The sequence below is a fragment of the Solea senegalensis genome, unplaced genomic scaffold (assembly GCF_019176455.1).
Source record: "Solea senegalensis isolate Sse05_10M unplaced genomic scaffold, IFAPA_SoseM_1 scf7180000015553, whole genome shotgun sequence".
Taxonomy (NCBI): domain Eukaryota; kingdom Metazoa; phylum Chordata; class Actinopteri; order Pleuronectiformes; family Soleidae; genus Solea; species Solea senegalensis.
In genome coordinates, this window is record NW_025321358.1 from 13,938 (window position 1) to 31,512 (window position 17,575).

Below are 17,575 nucleotides of genomic sequence, written 5' to 3' on the forward strand. Positions count from 1 at the left end.
TAAATGTAAACATTAATTAAACATTTTAAATGGATTAAACACTTAAGCCTTTTACATAAAATAAAATCGAATTTCATCCATTTTCTACATTTTTTAATAAAGTTTTAACATTTACTATCCTTTTGTATCTTCACCGTTAATTTTCCAAACTCAAAAATGAAATACTGTTGTATCACAAATCTATTTAACTTAAATCAATGCAGCCAATGCTTCAGTGTGTTTTTCCAGGCAATCTACAAAGTAAAACAAACTTAAACATTTGAAGCAGCATTTCAAACACCATGAAAGTAAATAAAATGTTTCACCGACCATTGGCGTCTTCGGACTGAACCTATGAGTGAACTTGAGGTCTTCTCTCTGAAGTTTGTTTGACTGAATGGCTGAGTCCCTCAGTGTCTTCACAGGTGCTCCAAATAAGTGACAATGACTGATCAGGTGACAGGCAGTCAGTTTGCTGCTGCTGGTGAACTCTGGGAAGTGTAGTTTTCAGACCCATTCTGAGAGTCAGCTCAACAGTGGTACAGTATATAGTATGTCATACAGTAATTGCTGTCAACATTTACAGACTGTACTATAATGTCAAAAAAGGTAATTACCTGTTCTCTTCTCTAAATCTTGGGATTATGGTGGACACAGTGAATCTACTGATGTTTGGTTGTAGCCTTTGTCCGGCCTCCCTCATGCTCATACCATGGACAAGAACATGGTCAATCACAGTCGCTCTGATTTCATCAGATATCTTCACTGACCTCCTCGACCTCCTCTCACACAAACTCTTCCTCTCAGATTTCTATACATCATAGGGCCTCACAAACCAGTGCTCTCTGAACTGGCTTATATGTTCCCTCACATCATCAGCCACAAGTGTGATCAGTTTTGAGTTGTTGTCTTCACGTGGTGACACAGGTGCATCACAATGAAAATGTGTTGGCAAGTTGTGTCTAAACAGGTGAAAAGTGCTTATGGTTTTGACAAAAGACTGATTGATTCAATCAGTGGGTTCAGGCAACTGAGCATTTGGTTCAGACAATAGGGTTTAGTGTTTTAACTATTGAGAAAAACTGTAACAGAGATATATGTATGTCTGTCTGTCTGTCTATATATGTATCAATGTATTTGTCTGTCTGTCTGTCTGTCTGTCATCCTGGGGCTACATAGGCTATTCTTATTGTTGTACAATGGCATTTCTTCTTTAATCACGAGTCAATTGAAACAAAATATTTAAATAATTGTATATGAATTGCTCTCATGTGAAAATAGTAATATTAACAATAATAATAATAATCCATCCATCCATCATCTACCGCTCTATCCTCCACCAGAGGGTCGCGGGGGGTGCTGTGCCAATCTCAGCTACATGGGGCGATAGGCGGGGTACACCCTGGACAGTTGGCCAGTCCATCACAGGGCCACACACATATAGAGACAAACAACCATTCACTCTCACACTCATACCTATCTATGGTCAATTTAGGGTGTCCAATTGACCTAATCCCCATATTGTATGTCTTTGGACTGTGGGAGGAACCCGGAGAACACGGAGAGAACCCAGGTTCTCTCCATGCAGAAAGGCCCTTGTTCCAACCGGGGCTCGACCACTACGCCAACCGTGTGGCCCTACAATAATAATAACAATAATAATAATAATAATAATAATAAAAATAATAACAATAATAGTAATAACTGAAATACCAACAATAATAGGCGTGTCATATGTGCATATATAACCAAATCTTTTGGGGGAGCAAATGCTAATGTAGGTTATATGCTTGCATTGGCTAATAAAACAGACTTTTTATTTCTGTATCCTTTATTTTGGTGACTATTTACATTAAAACTAAACAAAAAAAGAAATAAACACAGATCTTTATTTTATATATGGCCCTCGAAGTGCTGTCTGAAACTAGGTCTGGGATGGCCTGTGTCCATGAAATGAGAAAACACTTATTATCATTGTTCATTTATTTGAAACTATATATTTCTTCATTCCTATGTTATGCTTATATAGCTATATACCTATATATGTATATTTATTATTCTTTTATATGTATTATTTGAACACTCTAATCTTATTTGGATATGAAAGCCTATTATTGGCTGATTGTCTGTTTGTTCCTAATCTTTCTTTATTGTATTTTCTAAATAGTTTATCATCACTTGCTATATTTGTGGAGCAATTCCAATAATCGAGCTCGTTAAGTAATGTATAAATCTACTGTTTGTGGATTTTGACTCTCAGTGTGAAATAAATAGGCTACATGCATGCATACAAACTATGACAACCTCAGTTAATGACAAATACAAAACGTGCTTAATGTGTGTCAACTGTCTGGAAGAAACACAAACATATACTGGGTACATGCACTGTGCCAACACTTAACTGAAGTTCAGCAAGCCTAAACACTCAATAGCCCTAGTGTGCTGGTACTTGAAGTATAAGAATGATGCCTTTCTTACATGTTGAGCTTAATAAATGATTGATGTTTACCAGATGTCATTTAACATGGTTGATGTGTGAATGGCATAGAACACAAGATCCATGAACACATTCCTTCAATAAACACAAAAGACACATGTTGCAGCACAGTATTTGATTTGAGCTCAGTGTCAGTCATTTCTGTCGATTGTCTCTTTTCCCCTGCTGTGAGTAGAGCCCAACCAGTTAGGTTCAGCTGAACCAGAACCAGAAGGAGGAGGAGACTCAGGGGTGGCAGTGTGGTGTTGTTGTGCAAATGTGTTTGCAGGCTCCCATGTGTCATCCCAGGTTTTGCCACTGCAAAGTATCAGAACACAACAAGTTGTTATCAGACAGTGCAAACTTTAAGATCATGTTTAAACAAAGCAAAACAAAACACTCAAATAAATGGATTTCATTCATGATTAAGAGTGTTTTCATTTACAGACATTCAGTTTGTTGAAGTGGCTCAATGTAACTGAAGAGGAAATTGAAGTCCACTTTTTGGGGTCAGGGTCAAAGGTCTGTTATGTGGTCTAATAAGGAGCTATGACATGAACACTTGAAGAAACAGAGTGAGTTTCAACATTTGAGTATTCTGTATTCTTGATGAGATTGAAAGAAAAACACCTTGGCCTGTAACACACAGACACATGACTTTTGTGCAATGTTTTTTTTATTATGCTCTGCGTAAAAAAAAAGAAAAACACTAGAAAAGGTTTGAGGCTGTTTCAGAAAGCAGGAAACTCTGAGCCTAACAGCTAAAATACATGGGAAATGGATGTGGGACGTGTACATATGCAGGATGCAATGGGTTTGTTTGACCTGCTACAGTCAGTGGCCTGTGGTTGCTGCCAGCTTCAATGTGTGCATGTTGAGTTGAGCTAAGTCATAATGAAGTTTGTTCTGAAGGTTTTAGAAGCTTGGCTACTTCACTTGCCTTCTGGTACAATGAGGTATTTATCTTCATCATTTGAAACAGATTGTACTTGTTTTCTACACTGTTTGATGTCGGAGGGCTGCATAGCTGCACGTCGAGAAGAAAAAGACATGAGCTGTGGAAACATTCAGTAGGGTCGTGGCTCCAAAAGCCATGTAACACTTTCAATTAGATACTGTATAATCGGGCATGCTGCAGCAGCCATGTCACACCACATGCACCCCATGTATTTTCTCTCTCTCAAGTTGTCGGATTCAGGACTGAAACTCTGAGTTGGTTGAACCTGACGGAATTCATGTTCATGGTTGTTACGTCCCCGTTACAGCCCACGTGACAATGGTAAACAAAAAAAGCCTTCAGAAATGGATCTCTGATACTACCATTCTAATGCATGTATATGCAGATTGAGAAGATTTCTCTGTAAATAAAACAGTTACATTGGTCAAAAGTATCAATAACTTCACAATAAAGTTTGATTCTGTGTTCCATTAGTTAATCATGGAACATACTTACATTTCCTTGAATCAAGATTTGCTATTCACAGTCTATTTAAGAGAGTCATTGTTTCTTCTTCACTCAGAAATATTAACATATAGGCTTATCACAAATATGATTTGGATTGTATTTTTTCTTCATTTTATAAATTCTTTTCTGGCGAACAGTGGGAACATTTACATCCTGAGTGAAAGAAACAAATAGTTAGTAACGCTTCACACCCATTTAGAATTTTAAAACTGAGATCTTACATTATATACACAATAAACATTGTAGTGGAACTTATAAAAAAAAGCACATGCATTATGCTGAGTTGAGAAATATAATCAAGAGATGGAATCAATGTTTTTATGGACTGAATCAATCAGGAAACAGCTTATGTGATACACAGAGAAACCAATGGTTTGTTGAAGAAAACCTGCCGGCCATCAGGTTCTGTTCACAGAGTCATGTAGTTTAAGGTAACTCTCCTTCTGGAAATGGAAATGGAGTTCCCTAAAATTCCCACTGCTATTCCTAAGTCTTCTCCTCTTCCTCATCTTTCTTACTGCTTCTTCCTGCCCTGTTATCCTTCATGTATTCTAATATCGCTGCTGACACTGCTCTCATCCTCACTGCAAAATGCTGCTGGAATAGGTTCCTACAACCTATCTACCCCAGGCACTACACCTCTTTTCCCCACAATTGTGAGGATAGCTCTCAGCTACCATGGGCTCACCAAGTTCAAACAGGAGGTGCAGCAAATACATGACACATGTGCTACTTTTGTTATGGTCCTACAAACATGCTGCAACACTTTCTTGGACTCTTCATGAAACAGTAGTGGAGATAGAACAATTGTGTATGAAGTCTTAGCACATAGAGCAAGGCAACCAGCACACTTTCACTTCTTCTTTCCCCTACACACACACAGAGATAAGGAACAATCATTTGAGCTGTTCATACAACCACTGGATAGTTGTATCTTTGAAAGGCAAGAATGACTCACTGAGACAAACAAGAAACCAAATGAAGAATATAGAAAATGAACATGCTATAAAATCTTACCTCATGTATCCTTCTCCCAGAAATTGAGCCAAACTGGAATATTTTCTGTCTACTACATTTTCGACAACCTAATATGAGGAAAAGAGAAGAAAAGTTTATGAAGCCATGAATGCAATGCTTTGTAGCTTCATCAAATATCAAAGTACTGACTTTTTAGTCAAGAAGTGGATTTATGTTAGGTGATCTGTATTCTGTTTTGTCCTTTGTTTTCGCCACACTGCAAGATGAACCGCACTGGGTTTTCATAGGACTGAAGTCACATTGTCAAAACTCTTCATAAACTTAATGTTTACTGTTTTCATAACTGTTAAAACATATTCAAAACACTTAGAGTTCTTGAATTTCTGCACTAACCATGTTGAAATATATATATGTAGAAAATATCTTAGTATAAATGAATCCAAGATAAAATGAAATAATCATTCCAAACAGCTGCCAAATCCAGGAGAGAGGAAGGACTAGAAGCGTCACATTCCTGTACAGTATAAATCATTATACTACACGTGTTGCTTTGTTGTGTAATTATTATAGTTGCAGCCCTGGAATTTCATCAACTTGTTTTTGCTTTCAAAAGTACTGTAAATGACTTGACACAGAGATATAGACAAAGGAAATGGAAGCAAATGAAATAATATTCTTAACGTGTAACAAATAGTTAGTTGATCCTACGTGTCAAAAACTGAGATCATACATTATATACACAATAAACATTGTAGTGTACTTGTACATGCATTATGCTGGGCTTTTGCTGGACAATGAATGCGCTTCCATGCCAATTCTTTGATGGACTGAATCAATGAGGAAACGGCTTATGTGATACACAGAGAAAGTAAAACATTTGTTTTCCTTTGCTTGGTGCGTACCTTTACTCAATTTCTGCTAGTTGTTACAATGTGTTACGTGTGACAGTGTGTGTTTTCTGGCTGAGAATTGTTGCCAGTGTTTTGGTCCAACAAGCTGATTTTGACGCATGAAATGTTTTGCTGGTTTGAGAGGTGAGATTAACTGTTTGGACAAGATGCATTTTGGTAATGCGACTGCATGTGGCTTCACTACTGATCACTGCAAGTTAGCAAAGACAAGTCAGAAATCAACATTAATCATGTCTCTGGTTAATGTTAATGTAAACTGTGGCCGCTTCAGAGTGCCAACCAACACTCAGGTCATTAAATATAGAAGAATAGAATATTGTGTACTGGATCCTGATTCAATGACCCGAATGAAGCCTGGCTTTTCCAACCAATAATTGCCCAAAGTCAAATGAGTCTGGGAGCCAATTTATTAATGCATGCAAAACAAAACTTACCCTTTTTCTTCTTAAGCCCCTCCTTTTTTAACTGGGAGTCATTTCCTCTCTTCCTCTTCTTCATTGCTGCAACAGTGGTAGAGGTAGAACAAGAAGAAGAAGAGAGAGACGGACAAGGGACAAGGTTCAGGACAAATACAGTCTCCTAGGTGTGGTCACGTTGCTCCATGGCGAGGCTGCTGTGCTGCTCCTCGTCCTGGCTGTGGCCCATACCCTCGACGGGGCTGTCACCCTGCTCCATGGTGGGGTTATCAGGCTCTGCTGATGGGTCAGTGTTGGGCTGCGGTTCTGTTGAGGTCATTCAAATATATTTTTCAATTCTTCTCAAATGAAAACTCAAATATATGTTTCAAACAAAGGCATTCTGAACAAAAAATCTTGCTCTTACCCTTAGTCAAAAGAAATTCATAAGCCCTCCTCATCTTCTCCAAGAAGTTTTTGGTGGTAGATGTGAGGGGCAAATGGGTTATTATGTCAGCTACCCACTTGTTAGAGGCCTTCTTGTCTTTTTTCCCATAAATAAAATGGGCTTGTAGCCTATGGCCTCAAGTTTTCGCACCTGAAATAAAAAGTAACCAGTTGGCACACATTAGTTAAACCCACAGCATGATTGGACACTTTAGTACTGTAGCAAGCATTTAATGGCAGTTAATGGAGTACAGTGGAAGAAAAGGAGCCGCAACTTGTTTGATTTAGATCAAATGAATAAAAATGAGCCTTTTCACTTACTGCAATACGGGCTGAATCAATAATGCGGCCAACATTCCGGTTTGGGACGATACCTTGACCCCACTTGCTGTCCAATGATGCTGTCTTTTCCTTCAACTTCTTCTTCATTGACAGGCTCACATAACACATGCTGCAAGTTTTGAGGCTTGCAGCATTGAGTGTCTGGCAAGATGGACAGGGCCTGAACTTTGGACGTGTCATGACACACACTGATATAAACAAAAACAAGACAGATAACAAGATATTTTTTTACAGACAAGAACTTAATACTGACAGAAAGATACACAAACAGCAACAGAAAGACTGACAAGTACAACACAGCACGGGCAGGATAACAAGACAGACAGACGTGGCTCTAAAAAGTGCCTTTGGTTTGCGTTTTAGAAACGATGCTTCAAGGAGGGACAAATGGAAGAAGACAATTGAAGGACCTGTTGGAGAGAAAACACTTTGAACCAACTATTCAGAATTGAACAGCCTAGATTTGACATCTGTGTTCTCCTCATCAGAACGTTGACATCATACTTAAGACTACCAACATACTGACCGTTCACACTACTCATTTCAATTCAATTCAATTCAAATGGGCTTCATAGGCATGCAGGTTTAAATAACAATGAATCACTACTCTCCCTCTCCATTTATCATATGCTGGACTGCTAAATTATAAAGCAATTATGTATAGCCTATATTCTATTCTATTTACATTGTACTATTTTACTATGACTGTGCCCAGAATGATTCCATTGTGCTAGGGACCACAATGGAAATGAGCCTATGGGCTTTATTGTGTCATCCCTGACTATTTTGTATTTGAATCTATGACACACAGAGTGCTTGATTCATACTATATCAATAATGGTCAAATCAAATCAATCAATCCAAACTTTGACCCAGTAAGCCAGTGTACAAATGGTTCAGACAGTTTCATGTCAGTCTTCTACAGCCCTTCAAATGAAGTGGGGGGCCTACGTATATAACATAAAGTTGAATTGAGCACGGAAAAAGCATCATGTGCTAACTACTGGCTTACAGCATCACGTGTTAGCTAACCCTACGTGCATTTGGTGCAGCAAGTTATACCTCAATGTCTTAAATAGTTACTGTACATCAAATGATTACCCTGCTCTCCTAAAGATGCTAACAAAAACTTATTTTCTTGACCTGACACATTTTAAGGCGTACATTTAAGGATTTTATCTCGATATGTCACCTGTCTAATTAATTTATCAGTGTACTTACCGAGGGGGAAAACAGCAATGGGACGCTGCATCTGGGTTGCCAGGTCTAAGACAGAATCAGCCCGAAATCTACAAGATCCATGTGTGAATGTGCTGATCTGAAGTTAGTTTGGTAGGATTTAGGAATAAATTAAGTATATCACTTAACATATGGGTTTCTATATATTCCCCATATAATGTGAATGCAAAAATAGGTCTACCCCAGCCAGCAGACAAAGACTTCAACCCGCGGGACTTCAATTCCGTAGGAATAGCGCGGACATGGCAACGCCGTCTCATCGCATACAATTACGTCACACACTTCTGATTTAGAAAAAAGTACACTTTTCCCAATAAAAATAATAATCTTTACTTTTGCATCATTCTTTAAAAATACTATGGCTCGTGTTGTGATAAGAACTGCTTGCGAATCCCTGCTGTGACTGCAGATTTCCACAAAAGTGGGCCAAAATACGTTTCTTGAGTATTAAATAATCTCTGTAATCGCGATTACAAACCTCAGAGACAGAGAAATAAAAAGCATTTGAGCCTATTATTTGCTGTAATATTGCCTAATTGTTGTATGGCCTAACACAATACTCAAATCATATAATTTATTGTAACCAATCAATCAATCAATCGATCAGCAATATTGCCCCGTATTCATCAGCACACAACGGACTGCGGTCTCCCCGACTCGGTCCCGTGGCGTCATATGCAGATGTTATGGGAGCTCTATAGAAGTCAACCTGACTACCCCAAGCGTTGAAAATTGACGCTAAAGGGGTACCCAGTACGTTAAGAACTGACGTGAGGGGACACTGCCCGATCGTCACGCATGGGACGACTTGGGAGTGAGACCGTGTTGGTCCTGAAGACAGAGACGTCCATCCCCAATTACACAGTGCGACCACCTGGAGAGCTTCTTGATCCAGGAGAGAGCCTTGACCTGTCTGCTGCAAACAGAGAACCACTCTCATACACAAGTCCAACGCTGATGTGTCTGCCATGGTTGTCAACCTCCTCTGCAAGGGCTCTGCAAAGCTCTTGGTGTAGAAGAACAAGCTGAAGCTATTATACACCTCATCCAAGTCCAAAGGCCACAAAGCTACAGCATAGCTACTGTCAGAGTGGGAACAATGATGCATGTGTGCTGCAGGTAAAGGGTTTTCTAGTCTTCTAGTCTAGATGACCACTCAAACCCCATCACACACACTTTCATACAGCACATCTATGTGCAGCACATTTTTCTATCTGCCAGCACAGACGGCAGAAGCAGGAATCAAACCCCCAACCCTTACGTTGAAAGACGACTGGCTCTACTACTGAGCTACAACACCTCTGGACCTGTGGTCCGATACAAACCACTAGAATGAAGAAGTGTTCTAGAACAGCAAAGTGTCTAAAAGAGCCTCAGTGACAGCAGGTGGTCACATGTCAGCCAAAGAGAATCAGAACAGCCAAAGTCACTGAGATGGAAAACACGACGAGACACGACAGGTTGAGACAGCACAGGCTGCAGTTAGCTGTGGAGACCACCTGCTGATCTAAGTCACTGAGGAAATGCTTTATGAAGAGTCTGCAGTGTCTGCCTGTGACCACAGTGACATTGGATGTTATCCCTACAGATGCAAACCAGGGTCAAGGATGATATCCCTGTTCAGGAGGCTCATTCGTCTGTACAGGAAATAAAAAAGTACACACAGGAGTTGTTGATGAGAGGATGGATCGTAAAGTCTCAGTCCCCGTACGCCGCACCTGTGTGAGAGAAAAAAAGGACCCTAGTCATTACGTCTTTGTATCAACGACCAACAAACACCCTCTCCCTCGCATGCAGGACTGGCTTCACTCACTTCTCTCTTAGATCAGGGCAAAGCCTACCATCAAGGCTTCACTGCTCAGGGTTCCAGGCGCCCCGTGGGTCTGTATGAATGGATCAGAACGCCCTGTGACACACTGAGGGATGACCTGCAGGCATATTGCAAGTATTCTGTTTATTGACTTTGCACAGAAGATTTATGTCGTTGCTTCATAAAAACTGTGAAGAATATTGAAGCTGCACTGGTTTATGGAAAATGTTCATTGGTAATGTGCTTTATGCTGTTTAATGGTACAATGTTATTGTGTTATCTTTCTAACCAGAGGCTTTTGCACTGAAAATGTTTGAATGTGATGAGTGTAATCATTACAGACTTTACTGTAAATGCAGTAAACCTCATACTCTGATGTGATAGAGTGTACATTAGAAATGGGACGTGTTTATGACTGAAACAGGAACTGACACTCGGGAAAACGTTATGTTATTTTTCTATGTGACCCATTAAAAATGCAAACACATAATAAGTTGAAAATAGAAAGAAATTGGACAGTGCAGTGTGTTTTTATTATTATTTATTTAACCTTTATTTCTCACTGAGACACAGGCTCTCATTTCCAAGAGACAACTGTCAGACAATCACAGAACAACACAGTTACAGACAGACAGCACAACAATAAAGGAAATGTCCAAAATGTCACGTGAACAAACACATTCAAACACCGTCTCCAGTGACTCTAAAATCTAAATGTTAAATGTGTCCTCTGGGTACAGGAAATCAAAACTGTACCAGTGCAGAATGGTATGACATTATGAGAATGAACACACTTCACTAAGAACATGGTTCTTATTTCCTAGGTTTAACTTCTTGGGGAGCAGGGTTGCTTAAATATTTGTGGCCCACGTTGCTGAGATAGGAGTAGAGAGATCTGGTCCTCACGAAGAACCCAGGACCCTCCTGGTTTGAAGAATGGACACAAAGACCTCATCAATGTCTCTGACGACTGGGAAGAGGAAGATGAACTCTAACTTCCAAGTCTGTGTTGCTCTGAAGGTCCGTCAATCTGACCTCTGACCTCCAATAACATGATCATACATGGAAGGAAACACCTTTCTAGTAAGATTTGACCTCCTTGACATTTGGTAGCGTGGTTCAGTACATTCAGAACATGTTTAAATCCAGGCTTTTCCACCTAAGGTCACTTTTCTGATGCTACAAACACGTCTATAGCACTAGTTACCGCTTTAGTGCAAGTTGAATTTAGAGCAAGTTTTGCTCCAAATGAGGACAGAAGAGTTATCTGTGTTAACAGAGTTGTTTTCAGAGTTATGTCTACGACCTCATGATGCATGTGGAGACGTCCTGTGCTTTGCTACTCACACATAACATGGTTTACACACCATGACAAGAACATTGTTGACAACATTCACAGGGGAACACAAAATATTTCCATACCAGTGATTTCAGAGAATTCTATTGCATTTATGACATATATTATCTCAAGGCACTGTACACAGACAACATCATGGAGCACTACAGACTACAGACCCAGCCAGGGACCAGTTCATCCGAGCCATAACCCCCAGGAGGCTGCGCATTCAGACCCATCTCGCCCATCCCCGCTCCTTACAAGAGGCTTTGGAGCTGGCTCTGGAGAGGGGGACTGTGGAGGGCGGGACCAAAGCGGCCCTGGAGAAAGTGATCCTACGGTGAGAACCGCTGCATGCGCTGACATGACGGAAGTGATCCGGAGTGCCACACGCCCTCCCCAACGCCCCCTGCTCTGCTGGGGATGCGGACACCCTGCCCGTATTGGATCACAGCCCCATTCTCCCTGCACCTACTATCCCACAGACAGTGACTGACCCCTTCCCACCACACACACCTTTGACTACACAGGGGCATAGCCCCACCCTCCCATTCTGCTCTTATCAATGAGGCCGAATGAAATAAATCAGGTTGTTCAACTCCAGGAAAGTCTCAGAGACATTAAGTCCTGGATGACCTGTAACTTTCTACTTTTAAACTTTTATACTCGGCCCTAAACACCTCAGAGAAAAACTTTCTGATCACATTGTCACTTTAGATGACATCACCATGGCTTCCAGTTGTGACCACTGTGAGGAACCTTGGAGTTACTTTTGACCAGGAAATGTCATTTGATTCACACATAAATCTCATTTCAGTGTAACCTGGTTAAGAATCCTTACTAAAAAAAATAATGAATAATTAATGAATTATAAAAGTTCATATTTGGTTAAAATGTTATTAAAAGTGTATTAAAAATGTAAAAGGAATAGTTCATAAAGGTTAAATAGGTTGATAAAAGAGTATGGTGTAATAAATGACATAAATGTTCATGTTTAAATATTTCATTTCATTTTGAAGAAACTCATGGGGAGAGAGGAAGTTCTGATTGAGAAGAAGCGTGATCCTGGTCACTGATTTGATTAAGGTGTGATTGACAGGTTCAGACCGGAGGTGAGAGAGTGAAGAGTGTGTGGTTTTTTGAGGTAAACTTGACAGCGAGAGCGAGCAACGACGACGTGTTTGTTTACCCGTTGCCACGGTGAATCATAGTATCAGAGCTCCATTGATGATGGCTTTTTTCATTCCCAATGCACACGCTGAGTAAAGAATGAACTGAACTAATGCTGATCAGCTGTTGTGAAACCAAAAAATGGTCAATCTAGAGTTAAGGTTTTAACTCAGAGTTTGTTGAACCTGCTTTCTGAAACAGGCCCTGGTCTCAACTCTGGATTGTCACGGTGTTGGGTTTCTAATAGACTTCCCTAAACTTCTAGATAAGAGAGCTGCTCCAGCTGCACGGGAGCTGCTGAGGGAGCTAATGCCAGGGGAGTGGCTAACTGACTTAGCTTCTATGGTGCGAAGCTGAGTTTCTACCTCACTAAGCCTCACCTCCAGTATCTTTATCACTAAAGGAGGCAGAGGAGTAACTCAACATGTGGCACACAACACAGGAGAGAGCAGGAGAAGGAGAAGCCATCGCTGCTAAGCTAACTTGTCACGCTAGCAAAGAAAAACCACAGTAGGTGAATCGTGAGAGTGAAAGTTAGAGTTTAAGTAGCGGGTGAAAGTATTAAAGGCGACATAGAATGCTTGTATCACACATATATGTTAGTTATGGATGTCTACTTACATATATTAACTTGTTTTCATGATTAAAAACCTCCTAATCGCTGCAAACGAGCCGATCAAAATATCTCCTCACTGACGCTCTCGTCAGCCGCGCTGTTTCAGACCAAACAGTTGCTGTGATTGGCCAGCCAACGAGAGCTTTCCTACTGTCCTGTGATTGGCCAGGTACCTGGAAGTGACGTAATAGATAGGCCAGCTCTCAGATACACAGCTCCCCCTCTGGCACGGTGGATGCTCTGCATCTCAGCAGCTACAACGAGACTAGTTCTTCTTCTTCTGCGGTTGAATGTACGCAACCTGATGTGCCCGGACTAGTGCCCGCACCGGGAGGCGCTACGGTGGTGAGGATTTCTGATGACGACATCAAATTAAGGAAGTGTCGATCCGCTTCGCAGAGCCCAGGAAAACAATACAACACTATTTTCTCAGCAGTGGCTGAACTGTTTGTTCTGAAACTTTAGGGTTTCATAAACGAGGTAATGACGCAGATACACACACAAACGCAGCGTTAATTGGAGCTTCCGGTCTATGTCACCTTTAACCAATTTACAAAACGAGTGCTTGTTCAGTTCATCGATCGTAACAGGAGATCAATCACAGAGAGAGCAGGAGACACAGCGTAACACCGGTGGAAGAGTATGGTGTTATATTTGGGCCACATTCATGAAGGAACAATGTGAGACTTTGAGCACAGAAAAATGTATTTTGCAAGCTTAATACATGTATTTGCATGTTTGCAAATATTCATTTTAACAGTTTAATCAATTTTACTCATATGTCCTCTCACATCTCAAATCTCAACCTTCTGTGCACGCTCATCTTTACCCGAGTGCTCGCTCATCTTTACCCGAGCACTCGCTCATCTTGGCACAGCGTTACAAATGTGCCACAAAATCAACCAATGAGAGACTTTATAAATTTAGACTGGCTGTATTTGTCTCCAATCACAACGCTTCCATAACAAGATATTCATGAGTGACACTGGCACATTTATAGATTGTTGAAAAAGTGACCAGAATGATTTCAGCACAGTGACAGTGACACTGAACAGCTCCTCTGCCGTGGATCATGGTTCTGATCACTTCCCCTTTGACCTCTCCTCTCTAAAGTGCAAATACAGTCATCATAGAGTAAACTTACTGAGGAAAAATGACCATCATGCAACTGTGCCCTTTTATCAAAAACAGCAGCACAAAGTTTGACCCTCCTTTCAACTCAAAGGTTGTGGGTTTGTGGGTTAAGGGCAAGACCCTTCACCTTGTGTTGCTCCTGACAGTTTATTATAGTTATTATATCTGGAAAGTATTTAACACTAATTAGCTAACAAATATTACAGATACAGAAATATGGTGTTCCTTCCACATAATAATACAGTTCATTTCATGCCAAAAACACACCAACATTAATAAACAGGAACCAGGTGGAAAAAACATGTAATTCCCATTTTAGTAGGAAAGCTCTTCTTTATTACGTTGCTTTTCAGAAGATCAAAGACTTCTTGCTCTAATAATTTCCAGCAGACTGTACACTGAGAGGTGTAATGCTGCCCTCCACTGTTCAAAGTTCTGAAGTTTGCAATCACTGTTCTAAGTTCTCAGTCTCATCTTCTCGTCCTTCTTTGTTGCATTCAAAACACCTTAAAGAAAATTGCCTTAATGGCAAGATGACAATTCTTCTCAATATTAAAAACTGATTATAGGGAAAAACTTGAGCGCCCCAGGTCAGCCTGTTGTCCTTTGAATATACTACATGAAAAAAGCATTTTAATTGTCCCGGGAAGTCCAAACTGGCAGAGACCATCTGCATGTCAAAGTAACATCCATCATGTTTATTATGCGCCAGTATCAAAGCTCCTCCTCAAAGACTTCTCTAGTGTTCCATGTCACCTGGAAGGAGTTCTTACATTACAAGATAACCTCTAGTGCTCCACATCAGTTGGAACTCACACGGTTGCATTACTGCTCTCTCTTCTAGTCTTACTTAAAAAAGAACGAATTTCACAACCATGTCACTGGAAAGAATCATATCTTTCTTGATCGGTGACTGTTGTGGAGCACTCAGTCCTCTGTACAAGCGATTGGTAGACAACATCTTTCCAGCAAACCAAAAGAATGGGCTAGTAAAAGCCAACATGGAGAAGCTGACATGCTATGCCTTGTCGGTTCCAGAAGAGCTTGACTCTATTGGCGCTTACCTGTCTAAGAGAATGTCAAAGGATGTGGCTCGACAAAGATACAGGTATGTGTGCATAGCAATGGAAGCGCTGGACCAGCTGCTGATGGCCTGTCGCTCTCAGAGCATCAACCTGTTTGTGGAGAGTTTCCTGAAGATGGTGCGTGAGGTGCTAGAGTCGGACAAACCTAGCCTACAGATCCTAGGAACCAATTTGTTTGTGAAGTTTGCCAACATACAAGAGGACAACCCCTCCTACCACCGCTGTTACCATTTTTTTGTGTCACGTTTCAGTGACATGTGCCACTCTAGAGACGAGGACCCCGATATCGGCTTCAAGATTTGCATGGCAGGTATCAAGGTGAGGATGATGGTGAATGACGACCTACAGGCCAATATCTGGGACCCTGAGCTCATGGACAAGATTGTCCCCTCTCTACTTTTCAACCTGCAGAGTGGAGAATGCACACAGAACCACTCCTCTTCGCTGCTGCAGATGTCAGAGAAAGAAAAGAGGCTTGGTGGAGTTGACAGAGTGCTGCTTTAGGGAGCTTCTGAGACAAGCTGCCTATGGCAAAACACTTATTAGTCTCATGGATTGGCATGACAACAGGTCCAAGCTCCTCAGCATGAGCAGCACCCTGGACATATCTGTGCTCAAGATCAAAGTGGTCAAGTGTTCCAGACAAGATAACTTATTCATGAAAGGTCACGGCCAGCAGCTTTACCAACACATCTACTTGGCGTGCAAGGAGCAGAGCAATGGTAGGCAGCATTACGAGAACCTTTTTGCTTTGTTTGCCATTTTGAGTGTGGAGCTGGCAAATCCAGAGGTGGTTCTGGACCTCGTTCGCCTGACAGTTGCATTGCAGGACCTGGCACTGTCAACTGACGAGGATCTGCCTATTTACAATCGCTGTGCTATTCATTCCCTGACTGCCGCTTACTTCAACCTTATTTGCCAGCTCACCACTATTCCAGCCTTTTGCAAGTATATACACAAGGTTATTAAGGTCAGACAGGTAAATAGCCCTCACCTTTTACCCGAGGGTGTCTTCACGGACAACCCCAAGCTGCCTGCCTCACTGGAGAATGTGGAAGGGGATGTTTTATTTCTCCAGTCAAAAATTTCTGAAGTCCTTGGGGGTGGTGGTTATAACACATAGAGACTTTCTATACCTTTCATTCCTCAGTACACAGATGATGATCCATTGGTGAAACTGTCTCACAGGTGGAGTTACAGTCTAGAAATAGTCCAGAGAAAGAAGAGAGGAGAGTGACAGAGGAGATCACATTCAAAGCCTTGAAAAATGTCATTGTGGGCAGTGTGGATATGGAGGAGCATTACAGGGAGTGGAGGAGACAAGTGATGGAGAAGTTTCAGAAGGCCCCCTTTAAGGAAATAGCTGCACATTGTGGTCCAAGGGCCACACAACTGCATAGGAGACTAAATCAAATCTTAGAGATTACAATTAGACCTCCACCCAGTCCTGCTGGAACCATGTTATCAAGTCATGGCCAAAGTCAAAGATCCTCTGTACCCATCTATGACATGACATTTTCTGACCTGTTTTTGTACTAAACCAGAAAGTCAACTGAGGTGTTGAATAAGTATTGTACACACTTTAATGGCTGTAAAGTTGTTAACCACATCATTTACAAGAGATATTCAGCAATAACAAATGTTGTATCCAGGCCACTTTAAAACATTTTTTTAACTTAGTCATCTGAAATGACAATTATTTCACTCAGCGGGCAGAACTTCAGGCCATCCTGAACAAAACCACCCACAGCCACCTATCTCTCTGTCTGTATGCATGTACTGTATATACACACAATTTACAGAATATGTTTTTTGTTTGTTTGTTTTTTAAATAATGATTTAATTATTAAGTTTCATTCAATTATTGGAAATAAATTATTCAATTGTTCAAAACTGATTAAACTATCAATTAATAACCAAATTGGAGCACCATGTCACGAACAGGACTGGACCCAGATGCAGTATGGTGGTAAGAAACAGTCTTTATTCTCACACAGGAAAAACAACGCGGGACACAGGAAGGGAGATCCTCAAATATGCGTAAGAAACACAGGCGCGGGATCAACGTGGGACTGGACAAAGAGTGCAAAAAAATCCACTGAAAGTTCAGACAGTCTCTGAAGCAAACATGTGAGTCATCACTGCACGGCTGAGTGAAACTGCACACACACTAGTGTCTCGTGACTTCACAC

At 40.9% G+C, this 17,575-nt stretch overlaps 1 protein-coding gene and 1 long non-coding RNA gene across 2 annotated transcripts; one reads left to right on the plus strand and one right to left on the minus strand.

Moving 5' to 3' along the window:
- Positions 1-2,576: 2,576 nt before the first annotated feature.
- LOC122762327 lies at positions 2,577-7,926 on the minus strand. The gene is made up of 5 exons (XR_006358699.1): positions 6,973-7,926; positions 6,632-6,802; positions 6,244-6,531; positions 4,938-5,005; positions 2,577-2,773 (listed from the first exon to the last, which is right to left on the minus strand). It is a non-coding gene; the product is annotated as an uncharacterized LOC122762327 (long non-coding RNA).
- Positions 7,927-15,299: 7,373 nt separating this feature from the next.
- Positions 15,300-16,506, plus strand: LOC122762328 (protein EFR3 homolog B-like). The gene is given in 2 exon segments (XM_044017512.1): positions 15,300-15,859; positions 15,861-16,506. Coding segments are annotated over 2 exon segments (1,206 nt in total).
- The last annotated feature ends 1,069 nt before the right edge of the window (positions 16,507-17,575 follow it).